The sequence below is a fragment of the Rhineura floridana genome, chromosome 7, assembly GCF_030035675.1.
Source record: "Rhineura floridana isolate rRhiFlo1 chromosome 7, rRhiFlo1.hap2, whole genome shotgun sequence".
NCBI lineage: Eukaryota > Metazoa > Chordata > Lepidosauria > Squamata > Rhineuridae > Rhineura > Rhineura floridana.
The window spans coordinates 131544381-131559628 of NC_084486.1; the positions used below are offsets into that span (position 1 = coordinate 131544381).

Here is a 15248-nt window from a genome sequence, read left to right on the forward strand (position 1 = left end):
TCCTTCCGCTGAGGGTGGCAAGAGTCAAAAGTGCATTTTAAAGATAACCTTAGGCGGTGTTTAAATTGCTCTTCTGCCTGTCTGGGTAGCGTCAGCTCTCGCTCTTGAAGTTGTTGCTGCCGTAGCAACTGCTCTTGTAGTCTCCCCTGATGCAGAGACTCCTGATGTTCTCTGAGGCGATTGGCTTCTTCTGCTCTTTGGACGGCCAGCCGCTGCTGCTCCAGCTGTTCTTCGTAGGCAGATTTGTATCGTGTGATTGTCTTTGCTGTCGGTGGTTCCTGGGTGAAGCCAGACAGCTTAAGCAAAGTCTTAAGTAAGTAAGTAAAGACTTGTGAAAGTAAGTAAAGACAGAACAATGGGAAGGGCCAGAGCTCAGTAGCAGAGCATAGGCTTTGGATGCATAAAGTCCCAGGTTCAATTCCTGCCATCTCCAGTTAAAAAGGTGCATAGCATAGAAATACCTATACCTGAAACCCCAGAGAGCCACTGTCAGTCAAGAGGCAGCTGGACAGCCACCTGTCAGGTATTCTTTAATTTGGATTCCTCCATTGAGCGGGGGCTTGGACTCGATGGCCTTACAGGCCCCTTCCAACTCTATGATTCTCTGATTCCATGAATACTGAACTAGGTGGACTGAGGATCTGATGTGGGCAGGCAGCTTCCTACATTCTGACATCTTGGTCAGAGTACTAGCTGCTGACCTGAAATAACTTGAAAGGCTATCAAAGGCTACTAGGGGAATATGAGGAAGGAAACCAAAATGCTATAAAAATAAGAATTTATTTGTAATCCAAGCCCAACGTGTTTCAACCTTTGTGTATTTAGGCCTTCATCAGGGGAATAAAGGCTGGAAAGAAGTATCTTCCAATAAGCAAACTGCTTTCACCGATGCAAACGCGTTTTTGCCAGCCTTTATTCCCCTGATTAAGGCCTAGAATCATAGAATCATAGAGTTGGAAGGGGCCTTGTAGGCCATCGAGTCCAACCCCCTGCTCACAGCAGGAAATCCACAGCTAGAGCATCTCCCGCAGATAGCTGTCCAGCCTCTGCTTGAAGACATCCAGCGAAGGGGATCCCACCACCTCGCTAGGCAGTCGGTACCACTGCCGAACCGCCCTTACTGTCAAGAAGTTCCTTCTAATGTCCAATCTGAATCTATGCTCCTGCAACTTAAAACCGTTAGACCTAGTCCTACCCTCTGGGGCAGCAGAGAACAAATCTGTACCCTCCTCTATGTGACAGCCCTTCAGGTACTTAAAGAGTGCAATCATGTCACCCCTCAGCCTTCTCTTCACCTAAATACACAAAGGCTGAAACGCGTTGGGCTTGGATTACAAATAAATTCTTATCTTTCTAGCATTCTGGTTTCCTTCCTCATATTCCCCTGGTTTTACTTGTTAGCCACTTTCTGTTGCTGCTGCTATCAAAGGCTACTACTACTACTACTACTACTACTAATTTAATTTGTGGGTCGCCTATCTGGCCAATGGCCACTCTAGGCGACGTACAATTTAACAACAATACATTACATCATAATAAAATACATCATAAAATACAATATAACAATAAAACAATAAAACAGTTCCAGTACAGAGTAGTAGGCTATTGGTCATAAAAATTTAACCCTCCCCGTAAGTCCCAAAGGCCTGTCTGAAGAGCCAGGTCTTCAAAGCTTGGCGGAATACATTCAGGGAAGGGGCATGTCGAAGGTCATACGGGAGGGAGTTCCAGAGAGTGGGGGCCGCCACGGCAGTGCTCTGCCACCATAGTCAGAGGCAGTACGCTTCTGAAAACCAGTTGCCGGAAGCTGCAGGAGGGAAGAGTTCTCTTGCGCTCAGGTCTTGCTTGAGGGCTAACTCTAGGCATCTGTGAGAACAGGATGCTGGACTAGATGGGCCACTGGCCTGATCCAGCAGACTTTTCTTATGTCAAGTTCTTCTTAAGGCTGCCCTTGAGGGAAGGTGGCTGAAAAAGGTTCCCCACCCCTTGCAAAGACAGGAGGGAAAGTGGAAGACAGGACAAACAGACTCCCCCTTCCCTAGTACCGTGTGGCAGTTGTTGATTTCTCCAAGTCTGGAACATGGAAAAAGTTACAAACGATGATGCATTTTAACCCCTTAAACAGCAGCAGTCCGTTATATGTCTTTACCACTTGAGGGATGATAGAGATGACTGAGATCAAGCCAAAGCAGAGTTTGATCATTTGTATTTTCTTAAAAAGGACAGCCCCATCGATGGCTCTCCTCCCCCCCCACCGACCCCCCCCAAAGGTTCCTACTTATAATAGAGGCACTTAGCTTTGAGTCTGAGCTCTCAATCCAAGGATTAATACTCAGCCCAGATCAGACGCTATACAATGCTAAAAGCAGCATGCACACCCCATTCCTCTTTCCAATCTGCTTGCTCAGCTCTACACGGAAGAGCAACCAGGTAAGCCACCTTATGTAAAATAACCAGTTGCAGAGTGGGAGTTCAACAGGTCCTTCCCTTTCTGCTCAAGGCAAAACCTATACAGTAGAGCCATGTAACTAGGACTAGAGAGGCACAGTTCAAACACAGTCAGTTGTGAATTGCTGGGTAATCTTAGGCCAGTCACAGTCTGTCTGCCTACCTTATAGGGTTGTTGTGAAAAAATGGGGGGGCAGAGGAGACTTTCCCTGTCTTAGGGAGGGGAGGAAGAATAAAAAATACAAAGAGATAAGAATGGTAGCTCTTCGCTCACCACATGACCCTCCTTTATCGATACGACTGAAGCATTTCAAGATACCCCACCTCCCGACACCAGATCACAGAATCCCTTACTTCCAGAGAAGAAAGGACCTAAAGGGAACATATGAAATTTTGGAACCTGTTGGCGAGGAAACCCAAAAAGACAGGCAGGAGCCCCTGAGGAAGGAATTTCACATAACAATTTGAACATCGGCCAAGTCTTTGGCTGTGGGACACTAGCGATTTCTAATGAAGCTTGAAATACAGGATGACTTTGTTAGCTGGATAAACATCAACAGTGTCCTGGGCTGAAACCAAAGGAAGAAGCAGTTCCCCCCCCCCCCGGAGACATGACCCAGAAGGCAGAATCATCTCTCCGAGATGCTATTTACAGCTCTACACAAAACATGACCTGCATATACTGTCCCCCTGAGACACTCTGTTCCTCGAGGCATGTTGCTTTCAGAATTAAAATGGTCTGTCAAAATATTAGGGCGCATCTGAATGCAAGAGAGTGCGCTTTGGACTCGAAGGTAAATGACAAGCACAGATTCTGCTTTCAGACACAAATATATTGCCTGCAAATTGCACAAAACTGGTAAAGGGCTTGTTATTGTATTGCAGCATTTATTTTTAAAGCTGTTTCCATCAGGGCTACAAGCTTTCACTAATTTAATTGACAGGAAGTAACACAGGAAGCCACCTTACACTGAATCAGACCATAGTCCATCTACCTCAGTGTTGTCTCACAGTGGCTCTCCAAACTTTCAGACAGAAGCATCCCTCAGCCTGACCTGGAGATGTCGGGAATTGAACCAGGAACTTTCTATGCACAAACCAGATGATCTACCACCAAGCGATACCTTTTGCCAATGTATAAGAACGAAAAAAGAGCTCTGCTGATTCAGACCAAAGATCTATCTAGTCCAGTCTACGCCCCCCTTCCCAGTGATAGCATCACTATAGTGTGAACCACAATACATACGCATGTATGAACAGGCATGCGCATGCACACATACACTCATCTATATTACACACACATCTATACATATAGTTTCCTGGATCAGGAATCAACAGGAATGCAGCACTTGAAAGGAAAGTGTTAGTGCCTCAGAAACAGACCCAGAGACTCTCTGGTTCTTGCCTACAATGCCCACTGCCTATACTGCTTATTACATCAGTGATGTAGGTTGGCTGCCCAGAAACTAAAGCTAGTTAAACGTTTCAGTTTCTGCCTATCACAGTTGGATTTCAAACCAGGCATTGGACATGGTGACAGTGTGGAGGATGGAGAGAAGGCTACAAGCTATATAAGAGCCAAAAAAAAAAAGGTTTTTCAAAAAGAATTGAAAAGTATAGATGAGAGTATTATCCTCCAAATTAAGTTCAGAGGGTGTTAGAGCATTCCATTTCTAGCATCCAGAAATTCTTTCTGGCCTTTACTATCCCAGGCTGGATACGATTTTTCTGTTGGGAATGTTTCCAACTTTGAACGCTTGAAGTCATTGAAATCAAGACATTTTGCAACCAGTTGCTCAAGCTTTCACCTCCCTCCCCTTTACAATTGCTTGCTTGAAATTTTCAAAATGGGAAAAATAACTACTGACCCATGCCTGCCACAAACTGCATGCATCACTCAGCACATTTGCATTCTGTACGATATAGCGCATCTTATTTCCAGGTGATATTAGCCCCTTTCCAAAAACTGGCTGAGGCTATACACATCCCAATGAATGAAAAGGCTGGCAGTGGAAGCATCATGGAGGCAGGCTCCATCCCCTGCCTGATGCAAGCTCCAACACGCACCTTCTGTGGAGCCCCAGCTGCAATTCTGAAAGGGCTTATTGTGACTGACAAAGCTAAAAGAGTGAGTTATTTCAAACCTCTTTCCATTACTCAAGTCACTTAGGCTGCAATTCCAAACACACTCACTAGACAGCAAGTCCTACTGAATTCAACGGGGCTTACTTCCTAGTCAGTATGTTTGATGTTGCAGCTCCACTGACCACAGTGGGACTTATTTCCAAGTAATAAGTGATTGTGCTGTTAGGTAGGTAAATGTTACACCGAATAGACCACCTCTGAACGATGGTGTTCACGCAGGGGGTTGGCTTCTTCTTCAGTATGTTCTTTCTCCTTCCATTCATGTTCCTGGGCTTGGTCCAGATCCTCTGTTATGTGTTGAGGCTGCCCGGCTTGCTCCATTTCTTCCTCTTCCAGTTCCTTCTTATGCTCCTCTGCAACCTGCTCCATCTGTTGCTCCTCATCTTCTCCTGCTTCTTGCTTCTGCTGAATATTTAACTCCCGTGGTAGATGACCTTCAATGACTTTCCTGCCACGATGAAAGGGCTCCACTGGGTCTTCTCTTCCTTCCAAGTGGATTCCTCGGTTGGCTTCTTCTCCCTGCAGTGGCTGATCACCATTTAGCATAATCTGCAACTGTACAGAATATTAAATCTGGGTTACTTGTTTCAAAAGCCGTGCTACTTTTTTTTTATTTTTAGAGACAGAGAGATTTCTATCCTGCCCTTCTATGTTCTTATGCCCCACTCAGGGTAGCTTACCACAATTTAAAAATTGCAATGTCATGAAATACAATTAAAATACATTCAATAACCATTTGTTGTTGTTACGTGCCTTCAAGTCAATTACAACTTATGGCAACACTATGAATCAGCGACCTCCAAGAGCATCTGTCATGAACCACCCTGTTCAGATCTTGTAAGTTCAGGTCTGTGGCTTCCTTTATGGAATCAATCCATCTCTTGTTTGGCCTTCCTCTTTTTCTACTCCCTTCTGTTTTTCCCAGCAGTATTATCATTTCTAATGAATCATGTCTTCTCATTATCGTGTCCAAAGTATGATAATCTCAGTTTCATCATTTTAGGTTCTAATGGTAGTTCTGGTTTAATTTGTTCTAACACCCAATTATTTGTCTTGTTTGCAGTCCATGGTATCCGCAAAGCTCTTCTCCAACACCACATTTCAAATGCGTTGATTTTTCTCTTATCAGCTTTTTTCACTGTCCAACTTTCACATCCATACATAGAGATCGGGAATACCATGGTCTGAATGATCCTGACTTTAGTGTTCAGTCATACACCTTTGCATTTGAGGACCTTTTCTAGTTCTCTCATAGTGGCCCTCCCCAGTCCTAGCCTTCTTCTGATTTCTTGACTATTGTCTCCATTTTGGTTAATGACTGTGCCAAGGTACTGATAATCCTTGACAAGTTCAATGTCCTCATTGTGAACTTTAAAGTTACATAAATCTTCTGTTTTCTTTACTTTAGTCTTTTTGACGTTCAGCTGTAGTCCTGCTTTTGTGCTTTTCTCTTTAACTTTCATCAGCATTTGTTTCAATTCATTACTGGTTTCTGCATATCTTAAATTATTGATACTTCTCCCTCCAATTTTCACACCTCCTTCTTCTTGGTCCAATCCTGCTTTCTGTATGATATGTTCTGTGTATAGATTAAATAAATAGGGTGATAAAATACACCCGTCTCACTCCCTTTCCGATTGGGAACCAATCAGTTTCTCCATATTCTGTCCTTACAGTAGCCTCTTGTGCAGAGTATAGGTTGCGCATCAGGACAATCAGATGCTGTGGCACCCTCATTTCTTTTAAAGCATTCCATAGTTTTTCATGATCTACACAGTCAAAGGCTTTGCTGTAGTCTATAAAGCACAGGGTGAGTTTCTTCTGATGTCTTACTCGTGATGATGTTTTACTTGTGCCCAATCAGCCTCACAGCACGTCTTTCTCCACTTGAGCTCTAGCCATCATCCAGCCTATTTCAACCCAGAGAACAGTGTGAAGGTGTTTGATGGCGCTCTGCTGAAGCTAAGTTAAATTAGGTACATTTTAGCAGGGAAATTTTTTGTTGTTGTTATGTGCCTCCAAGTTGACTACGACTTATGGCGACCCTATGAATCAGCGACCTCCAAGAGCATCTGTCATGAACCACCCTGTTCAGATCTTATAAGTTCAGGTCTGTGGCTTCCTTTATGGAATCAATCCATCTCTTGTTTGGCCTTCCTCTTTTTATACTCCCTTCTGTTTTTCCCCAGCATTATTGTCTTTTCTAGTGAATCATGTCTTCTCATCATGTGTCCAAAGTATGATAACTTCAGTTTCACAATTTTAGCTTCTAGTGATAGTTCTGGTTTAAATTTGTTAATAGAGTATTTTAAAAATATAACAAAGGCAGAGACCACAGAAAAACATGACCTTTACAGAAAATCCTTAGCAGACTGGAATAAAAATGTCTATTTCTCAAATGTGCTGGGCCAGGGATGAGGAACCAGGGATGTCATTCCCATCATTCCTGGTTATTGGCCATCCTGGCTGAGGCTGATAAGAGTTCAACAACAACATCTGCAGTGCTGCAAGTTCTGCACCCCTGTGCTAGACCATAAGCTTTACAACATGAGCTTTAGCTTCTCTCAAGTTTTATCTGAGATGGCCCAAACCAGGCAAGCATTGGCTGTTTCGAGGAATGAAGGTGTGATTTAATTCTGGGCTGAATCTTTGAAAATGACACACTGTCAACAGGACATGGTGAGAAAGAACACAATCCGTGACGTGAGGTAGGTTTAGCCAGGATCTTGTGGAGGTGCAAGAAGAGAGAAGCAGCATACAGACACCAGTCAATTTGTGTGCAATGCCTACAGCAGGGAGAGTCAACATGGAACCCTACGGATGTTGCCAAACTACAACTCTAATCCATCTCCCCCAATGATAGCCAGTGCTCAGGGAAGATGGGAGTTGTACTAGGGTTGCCAGGCTCAGGGCCTGAGAATGATCCTGTATCTTTTAAGAGAAGAGAAAATTCAGCCAAGTGCAGGGTTTCTTGCAACACTGTAATGGGAAAAACCACAAGGTGAAATTCGCCCTTCCCCCTGCACAACTTTTAAAGATACAAAAGACCTCTTGGAGGCTGGGCCTGGCAACCAAGAGGTCTTCTGTATCTCTAAAAGTTGTGCAGGGGGGAGGAAGAATTCCACCTTGTGGTTTTTCCCATTACGGTGTTGCTAGAAAACCTGCACTTGGCTGAATTTTCTCTTCTCTTAAAGATACAGAATCATTCTCAAGTCCTGAGCCTGGCAACCCTAAGTTGTAGACCAACAATATCTGGTTGGTGAAGGCTGCAAGTCACTTGCAGATTCAAAGAGAGAGAGTCCAGATGTTTAGGGAGGAAGAAGCAAGGTTCCTGAAGTTGCATTGCAAAGCAGTATTAAACAGAGACAATCCTGATGCATGTACAAAGTGATTGCTAGCTTAGATTATTTATTTATTATTTGTTTGTTAGATTTATATCCCACCTTTCCTCCCAGTAGCAGCCCAGGCTGGCAGCCCAGATCAGGTTTTTTTTTTTTTAGTTTAGTTTAGTTTTTTTTAGTTTTTTGAAAATCCAAAAAGTTTGTGGAAGAGAGCTATTGTTATACAGCAGGATGGGGGATATACTTTTTCTCTGTCAGGGGCTGCATTCACTCGGAGATAATCTGTCAGGGTGGACATTCCAGTCATATGTGGAGCTGGTGCCAGTAGTGGGCAGGGTACCACCTTTTTCCTCTCTTTTTCCAGTCCTCCTAATAACATGAAGTTAGGCTGAGGGCCACATGCTCCCCAGCCTTGCTATACAGAATACTTAAAAGGAACTTTTATGGATTATGACTTCATGCCTGACTGGTATACTGCATCCCCCAAGCAGGTGGCTGGTCAGTGGTGGAATCAAATGCCAGACTAGACCGACCTCAACCTGTTCCAGCAAAACCATTCTCCCACTCTTGAATATGTGGGTAGATCTTCAAGAGAAGAGTCCACCCAGCATGCCTGCTTGTCAGCTATCAACACAGGAGCTTTCCTATCACCTGTCATCACCCTCGAGTGCAACATATGCCAGCAGAAGCCGTTCACATATTCAGTTGTGAATCAGAGCGGCGAGTCATCAAGGGATGGAACATCAATTGGCAGACACCCATGTGTGAAATCAGCCATAAGAAAAATGATCTTGTTTTGATTTCAGAAATGCTCCAATTAGCGGTCAACTCTTTGCACAAATCTTTCACGTTTGAACTGCCTGGGGTTTTGCTTTATAGCAAGTCACCCCACATCGGCAATGTTTATGGAACCCTTTTCTCTCAAACCACAATCAACATTTACTGCCAAGAGCTAGGTTTTTTATACAGATCTGAGACAGCCTGTCATTGTACTTTATTCTTTCTTTGTTTTGTGGATTTTTTATGAATATAATAACCAGAAAGATTTACCCTTTTACATAAAAATAAAAAGCCTCCTGAAGTTTGCTATTTGCAAACAAGATGACATCTGGGGTTTTAAGCTAGTTTCTTGTGCACAAACTATAATAATATGACATTTGGAAAGAGCTAAGATCTTCCATGGTTTATTAACCACAAGCATTTGCAAAGGAGTCATTGCTGAAGACACATATGTGGCCATCCATATGCTAAGCCAGCAAAGGACAGAAAGAATTCCTTGCGGAATATTTCTAAGCCAGCCAGACCTATGCTAAAATGAGCACAGGTGGGACACTGTTGCATGCTGGGAGAGGTGGAGGGGAGAGGACAAGGAGGGAAGAGGTGGCAGGATGGCTGATGCAGTGTAAACCGCAGCAACCTCCCCCTCCAGGTAAGCAAAAGTAAGCCACCTGCCAGGAAGCCAGCTTAGTGGCTCTGCTCCACCCAGTGAGCCACTTCTAGCACAGCGATTCTTAAACTTATATTGTGAAACCACCAGTTTCTTGGGAAACAGCAAAATTCTAAACAAGTTACATAGATGTGGTACAAATTCATACATAAGAATGTTGTTCTGTTATGAAAACCATTTGATTTGCAGACAAAAGGACAGGCAGTTTCCTTTTAACTGAGGCCTGAGGAGGTGGGGTGGCTGAGCCTATTTAAGCCCATGCTGGCTGCTTGGGTGGGAGGATGTTGGGAAGCATCGTGACCCTGTGCCCACTCATGCCTGGTGCCGGCCCTGCCCATGCATCAGCCTGCTGGACCTCCCAAAAGTTGGAGACACAAGGCAGTGGGAATGGATTGGGACTGCCAGCAACAGGCAGCAGTGGGCAGCCCAGGACAGGAAAGGCAATTGTTGAGTGAAGCGGCTGCAGCAACCTTCACTCATCTTCATTTTCCCAGAATGCCCCTGGGCCCCACCGTAGCACACATTGAGCCAAGAGGTGTTGGACATCATGAAGACAGCAGCTGTCTGGCCCGGTGATTCTTTTAAAGCATCTGGCCCTCAACAATTGCTTTCAAGAAGGAACGCTGGCATCAGCCACATAGGGCTCTCCAGGGCACATTTGTGACACCATGCTGCAAGCTGAGGCCAAGCCCGGGAGGGACTCGTCATTTGTTTTGCTGTCTTTTCACTGCTTGCTACTGACGTGTGTATGTGTGTGTTTAAGTGTTCTCTCTGTCAGCCACTTTGAGTGTTTTGGGGATCGCAAAAGTGCAGGATACCAATATAATAAATAAATTAAAAAATTAAATCCCAGAAAGTCAATTTATACAAGTCTGCTGTGAGCAGAATGAAGATATGAAGCTAGCAAATCTGTTTTCATTTTGCATAGTAGTTTATCTAATCAATAAGACGCCTTGCAATATTATACACAAATTTTGCTCAGCACCAGCAAACAGAATTGCACAGGCTACGTTAGATTCAGTGCCATCGTTACAAAAGATGAAAACAGCAGAAGGACAAAATATTGTAGGGTGGTGTGCTTCTCTTCAGAGCTCCAGCTGGCTAGCCAAGGCCTCTTCCACAATACTCCATTCCATTTATCCTCTCTATCCCATTTTCCATCTGCCCAACATCCTCATTTTGGTGCAGGAATGTCCGAAGGCAGACAAATTGGCCAAAAGCCAAACCATAGTTAGCGCAAACTATGGTTTCAGATTCTCCCATGCTGATTGCAAACACTGGCTTAACCACAGCCAAAAGCTTCCTTAGCTGTGGTGTAGAATGATGTTTAAATTGAGCCATCATTCGTCACCCTCATCCTCTCCCCTTTCTATCTGTAGCACGATGATGATAACACTCATCTACCTTATAGGGTTGTTGTAATGATTATTGCAATAATATATGGAAAGCTACCTGAACACCCAAAAGCACTATATAAATGTTCATCATCATCATCATGGGAGATTGGCTGGCCAGTCAGCTAACATTACCTCCTTTTGCTCTTCAGCCACTTCCATGTCATGTGCTTTGGAGTCACTTAGAAGGGAAGGTGCTGGCGTCACTGGCAGAACATGTGGCTGCTCAAAACTTTCTGGCTTCTGGAAACTAGGCATCTTTTTGAGGGTGTCCTTCAACTGTCTGTATTCCTCCACCTGGGACTAGAATTCAAATGCAACCATTAGATATCACTGCGAGAAGAACCACTTCTTATTAAAAACTGCAGGGAAGCTGGAGGCTCCAAGGCAAGATGGGTATTTTAACTAAACATGCACATCAAATCAAAAATGGCCCATGTGCTAAAGCTAGATGCTTCTATGCGCCAGAGTGCACCAATTTAATACATTACAGCCAGCATGCAAAGTCTAGCGTAAAATCCCCACAGCCCAGAATTGGGGATTAGTTTTTCGTGCCACGCAGGAGAGCAGCAGAACTGTCAGAAGTGAATTATTACATTTCCTTTCAATCCTTTTTGAGGTGGGGAAAAAATGCAAACAGAAAAAATATCCATGGACTGAAGAAGTGCCGCCAAAAAAGAGAGACGGGGGGGGGGAGGAAGAAAGATGAAAAGTTAATCTTGTGCATTTGTTCCAATACTTGCAAGAAAAGTGCCTTCCCATTCTTAATAAAACTGTTCACATTTACGATGTATGATGGGAATAAATTAATCCAGAACAAAGGCGTAGTGTTATTTCATGGGTGGTTCAGTAAGACTATGTCGTGATCCAGCACAGTTACCAGATCAAGGCAGTACTGTATGATGGAAAAGCAAGAAGAATGAACCTCCCACTCCAGCTTCAAAGGGATTTGGGCACTCACTGCTGAAGCCTGCACACACGGTTGCCTGTTCTTCCCCATTCAGAAATGATGAACGATTAAAAGAAATGAGAGCTGGTGTGGTGTAGTGGTTGGACTGTCGGACTGGGACCTGGGAAACCAGGGTTCAAACCCCCGCTCGGCCATGAAGCTCACTGGGTGACCATGGGCCAGTCATTTTCTCTCATCCTAACCTACCACACAGGGTTGTTGTGAAAATTGGGAGGGGGAGAACCATGTTTGTGCACCACCTTGAGCCCCCTGGAGGAAAGGTGGGATATAAATGTATTAATAAATAAATAAAAAAGTAAGAAAGTTATAGGACACCATGTAAATGGATCTGCTGTGTCTGCAGGCCTACATTATCATTCCTTCTATTTCAATAAAAACATAGGAAACCTACAAAGCTGCCTTATACAGAGTCAAACCATTGGTCTATCCAGCTCAGTGCTGTCTACACTGACCAGCAGAGGGTCTCCAGGGTTTCAGGCAGGGGTCTCTCCCAGCCCTACCTGAAGATGCCGGGGATTGAACTTGGGACCTTCTGCATGCAAGGCAGATGCTCTACCATGGAGCTATCAGCCCTTCTGATGTTCAGGCAGTGAGCACCACCCCTTATGTAGACAAAATAGCACCACCCATGTACAAGGAGGAGGTATCAGCAGGCTTGGGAGAACCCAAAGGTTTATAGGAGGACAAAAAAAAAATCTTTAGTGGGGGGAAAAAACTCTAAAAGCTCAGAGCCACAGAATGCTCACTGACTGTTGCGAGGGAAAAATGTAAAAAACTGGGGTCAGGGGATAGAATGGAGTGGCTGGAATCCTGAGCAGGAGCACTCTGTTAAGAATAGCTAAGGTTGGCCAAAGTAAAATGGCTTAACCTGGAGGGATTGTGTGGAATACCTTGCATAGGTTTCTGGGATGCTCTAAACTGCGATAAATTAGGCCATCTCAATACAGTCCAGCTGCATCTTGTTGGTCTAAAAGAGAGGCAGCTGTGTCTTATCTGTAGCACTGATACCAAGGTCAGGAGGCCTAAGTAGCCATAAATTAGTAGACCTGCCCTTGCAGTGACCTTTCAGACTATTCCATCATCAAGAGGTGTCATGATTGGCTAATTGGCCCCCTTGCTGTTGCTGGGCAAATTCACATAAAAGAGGGGCTATCATTCAGTTAGTTGCCCCATTCCATCTTGACATTTTACGTATGTGATGTCTTGTGGTATAAGAAGCCAGGGAGACAGGCTCTTATACATGCCTGTTTGTGAGGATTTACCTTAGGCTTGGTAGGTTTTGTTATGTCTGTGTGGAACTTCTCACTGTACTTTTGTATGGATGTTGATGATGCCTAGCTCTATTTAAAGAGCGTTTGGCTTAAAGAATTGTAGACTGCTCTTTTTATATACACTTATATTTTAACTAATAAACTACCTTACATTTACTCATGTGTAAAAACTGTGGCTCTGACATCAGTACCTTGACCACAAAGCGGCTGAATACTGAATTGGGTTTGGCTGGAGACTCCACAGCAGTGAGTGGAATACCTGGTTCTTGCTCTTAGGAATCTCTGTCAGCCTATTGGTACTTTGAATTCCCCTTGACTCAGAGTGGGAAGCCAGGTTAAGGGGTGGTGGCAGTCTACCTACCTTACAGGATTGGTGTTGGGTTTAACTCAGCCCTGGTAAAGGGGGGCACAGGGAGTGCCTGGCTGGGATCAATTGCCCTGGGGTTAGGGGAGTGGACTCTGGGTCATTCTTGACACACTCCATGCTGCAACATTTTGTTGCAGGTCCCACTTGTACATTACTATAGGTATGCATGCCACATCCACCTATGGCTATCTAGTAAACATCAGGACAGGAACTACCTTTTCCCTTGTTAATTGGTCAGTAGCTAGAGATGGGGGGGGCAACAATAGCATTTAAAATGCACTGTAGAACCTGACGGTGATTATTTTGTGTTTTAAAAAACAGCTCCTTGAAACATCAGCTACACAACATATTTATGGGGGCGGGGTGTAAAACCAAAACAGGCATTATCAAGATACAGGAAAAAAATGTGTGAAGTAGCTTTCAGCAGGAAAGTAAGATGAACAGCTGTGCTGCATTCGAGGGGCGGGATAGTTCCAAATGGAAAGCTGGAGACAGAGAAGAGTTTAAGAAAAGTCCAAGAAGGTATGGCGTCGGCATCATTTCTAGGGGAGAATACACACTTGTTTCTGTGGTCTCCCAGTTGCCTCTAGGGACATGGGTGTTGCACAAAAGCCTATGAGCTGACAGGATTGGGGGGAGGAATATGCACTGCACAGGGAGCAGGTCTCTTAATTTGGTTCTTCTTTGAAAACACACACACAAACTATTGTCCATTTCCCACATAGCAACTTCATCCCCCTCAACAAGCAGTTTGCAGCTCATTGCAATCTTTTTCTCTCTCTTGAATCCAGCATGCCACTCACGCACCCCAGTTGCAAGAGCAGCATTTACACACAGTGCCCCCCCCCAATGCCAGGTGAAGACAGACAACTGTGCTGCTTGTAAACCCACTATGGAGCAACTCAAACTATGGCGTTAAGCTGCAACATCCAAAAAACCTAGAAGGGCTAAACCCACAACAGCAAAGTGTTTCACAGAAAAACAAAGCTGCAGGTGCTCTCGGAAAGCCATAGAAAGGTAGACAAGAAACAATTAAATAGAGAGAAGCGTGGCTCGCTCAGACAGTTGCAGAGACTGGTAGTGTGGAATGGGCAGCTATTTCAAGGAATTATTCATCCAAAAACTGCAGGGAAGGTGTATCAGCTGGCAGTTCCATCAGAGGCCATTGCATCTTTATTGGAACGTTATCATGATCAATCGAGACACTGGGGAATAGAAAAGACAGAGGCTGCTGTGAAGGCTCAGTTCTATTGGCCGGATCTGCGAAGAGATGTTTAACTCTGGGCTGGTGAAGGTCAAACGTGCACCTTGAAAAAGAAAAATTCCCAAAAGGAGAAAGCGCCGCTGAGGCCTAGAGTGCCTGCTTCAAGGGCCGCTCTCAAATCTGCTTTGCCTTACAGCCAAACGGAGTTCCCCTTTTGGCCAACACAGAAACATAGGTTGAAGCTGCCTTCTACCAAATCTGACCGTTGGTCTACCTACCCGGTATACGGAGTGGTTCTCCAGGATCTTGGGCAGAGGTCTCTCTCTCCCTCTCTCTCTCTCATCCCTTTTGCTACCCCCATCCTTTTTTACCTGGAGATGTGTAGGACTGAATCTGAGGCCTTCTGCATGTAAAGTATGTGCTCTGCCAAAGGAACACTGGACGCTGCCTTGTACCGAGTGAGACCACTGGTCCATCTAGGTCAGTACCATCTACACTGAGCAGCAGCAGCTCTCGGGGATTTCAGACAGGGTTCTCTCTCAGGCCTACGTGGAGATGCTGGGGATTGAACTGAGGACCTCCTGCGTGCAGCACAGATCCTCTACCAATGAGCTGTGGGACTGATGCTGTCTTGGGGTAAGTTTACATTACAAACTATTAT

General features: G+C 44.6%; 1 protein-coding gene across 5 annotated transcripts in view; it reads right to left on the minus strand.

Annotated features, from left to right (window-relative positions):
* GOLIM4 (golgi integral membrane protein 4) overlaps positions 1 to 15248 on the minus strand; it is a 93052-nt gene that overhangs the window by 21914 nt on the left and 55890 nt on the right. For 3 of the 5 annotated variants that reach the window (XM_061637254.1, XM_061637252.1, XM_061637253.1), the window contains 3 exons: positions 10911 to 11078; positions 4789 to 5148; positions 49 to 278 (listed from right to left, as the gene is read on the minus strand). In XM_061637254.1, the coding sequence (XP_061493238.1) occupies positions 49 to 278; positions 4789 to 5148; positions 10911 to 11078 (758 nt within the window). The remainder of the gene's footprint in view (positions 1 to 48; positions 279 to 4788; positions 5149 to 10910; positions 11079 to 15248) is intronic. The other 2 variants (XM_061637255.1, XM_061637256.1) reach the window with 2 other exon arrangements.